This window comes from Scylla paramamosain, unplaced genomic scaffold (assembly GCF_035594125.1).
Source record: "Scylla paramamosain isolate STU-SP2022 unplaced genomic scaffold, ASM3559412v1 Contig31, whole genome shotgun sequence".
NCBI classification, from domain to species: domain Eukaryota; kingdom Metazoa; phylum Arthropoda; class Malacostraca; order Decapoda; family Portunidae; genus Scylla; species Scylla paramamosain.
The window spans coordinates 457,501-462,500 of record NW_026973696.1 but is presented as its reverse complement, the minus strand read 5'-3'; the positions used below and the strand labels follow the sequence as shown (position 1 = coordinate 462,500).

The window sequence follows — 5,000 nt, the reverse complement described above, 5'->3', positions numbered from 1 at the left end:
GATCAAGAGTGGTCCAAAATTAGTCGACTTCAAACGGATTCTGACCAGCAACGAGTTTAAAGGTCAAATTGGTGACCTTAAGGGACGGATCGAGGGTTACGCCGGCCAGTTCCCCCTCCCTGGACGACCTGACCTTTGAATCTGACCCCTCGTGACCTTGTAGGGGCCTGGAGTGTGCGTCTATGCATGTGTTTGTGTTTGGGTCTTTTCAATTTTGGAATAGTCATGAAATTTGTTTATGTCTGTCTGTCTGTTTGTCTCTCTTGCTCTCTCTCTCTCTCTCTCTCTCTCTCTCTCTCTCTCTCAGCAACACATTTACCAATTAAAGCATTTTTTTCCAATTTAAACTAATATTATCATTGAAATCCTATTAATTTAAGTGTTTTAAGTAACCTTACAACACTCGGCTCACTTAGAGACACTTAAGAGGAGGAAGGAAACACAAATAAAAGAGAAAACTTATAATTTATGAAGAAAACAAGATTACTATGACAAACGTGAAGAAACAGTCATTATATTTTGTGTGTGTGTGTGTGTGTGTGTGAATATTCTCTCTCTCTCTCTCTGTGTGTGTGTGTGTGTGTGTGTGTGTGTGTGTCTGTGTCTCTCTCTCTCTATCTATCTATCTCTCTATCTATCTATCTCTCTTTTTATCATAGAAAGAGGAATAGGTAGATTATTATTCAAATTTCTCTTATTCCCTCCTTCATTCGAACTTGTTTTCTCCTGTTTAATTTTTCTCATCTTTATCATATTCTTTCTTGTCTCCTCTTCTTCTTCTTCATTTATTATTTCTTTCTTTATTTTCATTTTGCTTATTATTTTGTTTCTCTCTGCTTCCTTCTTCTTCTTCTCTTCTTCCTCCTCCTCCTTCTTCTTCTTTTCTTCCTCTTCTTCTTCTTGTGTAATTCTGTTTTGCTTTATTTTAATTTTGTTTATTATTTTCTCTATCTCTTCTTCCTTCCTCCTCCTCTTCTCTTCCTCCTTCTTCTTCTTCTTCTCTTCCTCCTCCTCCTTCTCTTCCTCCTCCTTCTTCCTCTTCTCTTCCTCCTTCTTCCTCATCTTCTCTTCCTCCTTCTTCTTCATCTTCTCTTCCTCCTTCTTCTTCATCTTCTCTTCCTCCTTCTTCCTCTCTTCCTCTTCTTCTTCTTGTGTAATTCTCTCTTTCTTTATCTTCATTTTATTTATTATTTTCTCTCTCTCTTCTTCCTTCCTCCTTCTCTTCTCTTCCTTCTTCTCTTCCTCCTCCTTCTTCTTCTTCTCTTCCTCTTCTTCTTCTTCTTGTGTAATTCTCTCTTTCTTTATCTTCATCTTATTTATTATTTTCTCTCTCTCTTCTTCCTTCCTCCTTCTCTTCTCTTCCTTCTTCTCTTCCTCCTCCTTCTTCTTCCTCTCTTCCTCTTCTTCTTCTTGTGTAATTCTCTCTTTCTTTATCTTCATTTTATTTATTATTTTCTCTCTCTCTTCTTCCTTCCTCCTTCTCTTCTCTTCCTTCTTCTTCTTCTTCTCTTCCTCCTTCTTCTTCTTCTCTTCCTCTTCTTCTTCTTCTTGTGTAATTCTCTCTTTCTTTATTTCAATTGTGTTTATTGATTTATTTACCTCTTCTTCTTCCTCTTCCTTCTTCTTCTTCTTCTTCTTCTTCTTTTTCACTTCCTCTTCATCTGAACTTGGTTTTTCTATCTTTATCTTCATTCCTTTGTCTTCCTCCTCCTCCTCCTCTTCCTCCTTCTCCTCCTTTATTTTCTTCTTCTTCTTCTTCTTTTCAGTTATCAAACTTTCTTCATTAAATGCATCACTCTCCCTCCTCCTCTTCTTCTTCCTCTTCCTCTCCTCCTCCTCCTCCTCCTCGTCATCATCATCACTTCTCTTCCTCTTCTTCCTCTTTTCAATTTCCATGCCTCTCTCTTCCTTCTCCTCCTCTTGTGGGGCTCCTACCTCCTCCTCCTCCTCCTCCTCACTCCTCTTCCTCTTCCTCTTCCCTTCCTCGGCCTCATTACTGCTTATACCGCTGTCCTCGTCAAAAACAATTCTCTGGTTGAGACGATCTTCCGTTTTCTTTACCTGCCCGGCTCCCGTTTTCTGTAATTCTTCTGCTGCCCTGCTTCTCTCCTTCAGTTCATCCACACTGTTAGTAGAAGTAGTAGTAGTAGTAGTAGTAGTAGTAGTAGTAGTAGTAGTAGTAGTAGTAGTAGTAAGGAGAAGGAGGAGGAGTAGTAGAAGGAGGAGGAGGAGAAAAGTAGTAGTAGTAGTAGTAGTAAGGAGGAGGAGGAGGAGGAGGAGGTAGTAGTAGTAGTAGAAGGAGGAGGAGGAGAAAAGTAGTAGTAGTAGTAGTAGTAGTAGTAGTAGTAGTAGTAGTAGTAATATCTAATGTATTAACTAAAAAAAAACAATTTAAACTATATATCAACAAAAACACCAATATATCACCCTTATATAAATTACTGCACACGTCACCCCCCACCCCCCCGTCACCCCCATCACCCCCCATCACCCCCATCACCCCCTCACCTGTCGGGATGAATTCCAGCTCTAATATAAGGCATGTGATAATTGGTAAAGCTTGTGAAAAGGACAGTCAGGTTCAGTTCGTCTCCCTCACAGGCCAGCGTCCCCCCCCACCCCTCCACAGGTTCGCTGGGGGGGCGCGGTACAGACACATTGTACAGTCCATGCGCGAGGCAGCCCAAGTGGTGCGGGGGACTTCTTCCGGACCACGGCTGGGGAGAGGGAGTGGGTTAGGTTAGGTTAGGTTAAGTTAGGTTAAGTTAGGTTAGGTTAGGTTTGGTTAGGTTAGGTTAGGTTACGTTAGGTTAGGTTAAGTTAGGTTTGGTTAGGTTAGGTTAGGTTAAGTTATGTTATGTTAGGTTAGGTTTGGTTAGGTTAGGTTAGGTTATGTTAGGTTAAGTAAGGTTAAGTTAGGTTAGGTTAGGTTAAGTTAGGTTAGGTTAGGTTAAGTTAGGTTTGGTTAAGTTAGGTTAGGTTAAGTTAGGTTAGGTTAAGTTAGGTTAGGTTAGGTTTGGTTAGGTTAGGTTAGGTTAGGTTAGGTTAGGTTAGGTTAAGTTATGTTAGGTTAGGTTAGATTAGGTTAAGTCAGGTTAGGTTAGGTTACGTTAGGTTAAGTTAGGTTAGGTTAGGTTTGGTTAGGTTAGGTTAGCTTAAGTTAGGTTAAGTCGAATTAGGCTAGGTTAGCTTAGGTTAAGTTAGGCTAGGTTAGGTTGGATAATTCTGCTCTCTCTCTCTCTCTCTCTCTCTCTCGTAAAGACACACAGACACAAACACTTTCTCTCCCTCACACACACACACACACACACACACACACACACACACATACCTTTAAGGGTGTCTCCGGGCTTGGGACAAAACACGTAGAACTTTGCGGAAACCCGACGATGAATAAAAGGATTTGTGCCGAAGAGCCAGCCATGAACGGACCTGAATCTTACGTTGTCATAGGCTAGAACCGTTCCGCCCAGCCTGTAGAGAGAGAGAGAGAGGGAGAGGGAGAGGGAGAGAGAGAGAGAGAGAGAGGGAGAGGGAATACGATCGGCTGAATTAAACTGAGAAATTAAAAAAAGAAAAAAACAATTTAATTTTATTGTGAAATCTTGGCTGTTTGTGGTTGAACTCTTGCTGTGGTTAAATCTGGCTGTGTTTGTGGTAGAACTCTTGCTGTGGTTAAATCTGGCTGTGTTTGTGGTAGAAATCTGGCTGTGTTTGTGGTAGAACTCTTGCTGTGGTTAAATCTGGCTGTGTTTGTGGTAGAAATCTTGCTGTGGTTAAATCTGGCTGTGTTTGTGGTAGAACTCTTGCTGTGGTTAAATTTGTCTGTGTTAAGTTAAAGGTTTATCTTCACTACAAACCTAACCTAACTACCACCACCACCACTACCACAGCCTAGAATCTTAGAATGACACACACACACACACACACACACACACACACACACACACACACACACACACGGCCATTACAACCCCACCTTAGCGAACCGGAATCAGAAAACAGCCATTTATATTTAACAAGCTTTTGGAGGGCTAATCTGACCACCCACAGCCACAGCACTCCCACAGCATGACTATTAAACTATCCCACCACCACCACCACCACCGCCACCACCACCACCACCACTCACTCTTTACAATGCCGTCTCGCTAAATAGTTCAGCTCCTCCTTCACTCCCTCCACTTGTCTTGTCGTATATTTTGGGTGAAGCAGGACGGTTATCTCCTTCTGCACCTCCTTCAGGCACGCCCCGCCCTCCGACAGCTTCTTCTGCACCTCCGCCAGCTCGCTCTTCATCGCCATTGTGGAGAATTTTAAGGTTATTTGTCTTGCTACCTCGCCTTCTCAGCCATTGCACGTGTTTTGATAAAGGATTGGTGAGTTCGGGACGTCTTCCTTATTTCGGCTCAGTTTTTTTTTTATTTTGAGTGTTTTATTGTTTATTTTGTTTGGTTTGGAGTTTTTATTGTATTTTTATATTTATCCATCCACTTACCTATTTTCCATTTCTTTCATTTTAACCCGAAATTTATATTCCTCATGTCGACATTTTGGCCAGATGTAAACAAACTCACATGTCCTGGCTTGTGTGTGGCGTAAGACAAACACCTTCATATTTTCTAAAGTTTTGACCTCGTGGCGCCTCGCTGACCTGACCTGAGACACTGGAAGGAAACTAGGAAGATATCCTGACAATTTGAGCACCAGGAGGAGGAGGAAAACCAACATGGCGACCCAAAAAACAGGAAGAAGAACAGTGAAGAATTTAGTGAAAGAATTTAAAGCAGACAGAGTGAAAAATGCAAATATTATTGTCGACATTATGGAAAGACTGGAGGTGAGACTGAGAGGAGAGAGTGAGTGGTGAGAGTGAGAGGAGAGAGTGAGTGGTGAGAGTGAGAGGAGAGAGTGAGTGGTGAGAGTGAGAGGTGAGAGTAAGAGTGAGAGGCAAGGCTGACTGAATGACTGACTTTAAATAGCATAAAATAAATTACACA

General features: G+C 41.7%; 2 protein-coding genes across 5 annotated transcripts in view; both read left to right on the top strand.

The window, feature by feature from the left end:
• Positions 1-347, top strand: part of LOC135097771 (serine hydroxymethyltransferase-like) — a 6,322-nt gene extending 5,975 nt beyond the window's left edge. The window contains 1 exon segment of the mRNA XM_063999799.1: positions 1-347. This exon segment is cut by the window's left edge and continues 25 nt beyond it. Within this exon segment, the coding sequence (XP_063855869.1) occupies positions 1-139 (139 nt within the window). The 3' untranslated portion in view covers positions 140-347.
• A 4,215-nt stretch (positions 348-4,562) lies between these two features.
• LOC135097757 (nucleolar complex protein 4 homolog) overlaps positions 4,563-5,000 on the top strand; it is a 5,619-nt gene continuing 5,181 nt past the window's right edge. For all 4 annotated transcript variants that reach the window (XM_063999783.1, XM_063999782.1, XM_063999781.1 and 1 more), the window contains exon 1: positions 4,563-4,840. In XM_063999783.1, coding sequence (XP_063855853.1) covers positions 4,730-4,840 — 111 coding nt within the window. In that variant the 5' untranslated portion in view covers positions 4,563-4,729. The remainder of the gene's footprint in view (positions 4,841-5,000) is intronic.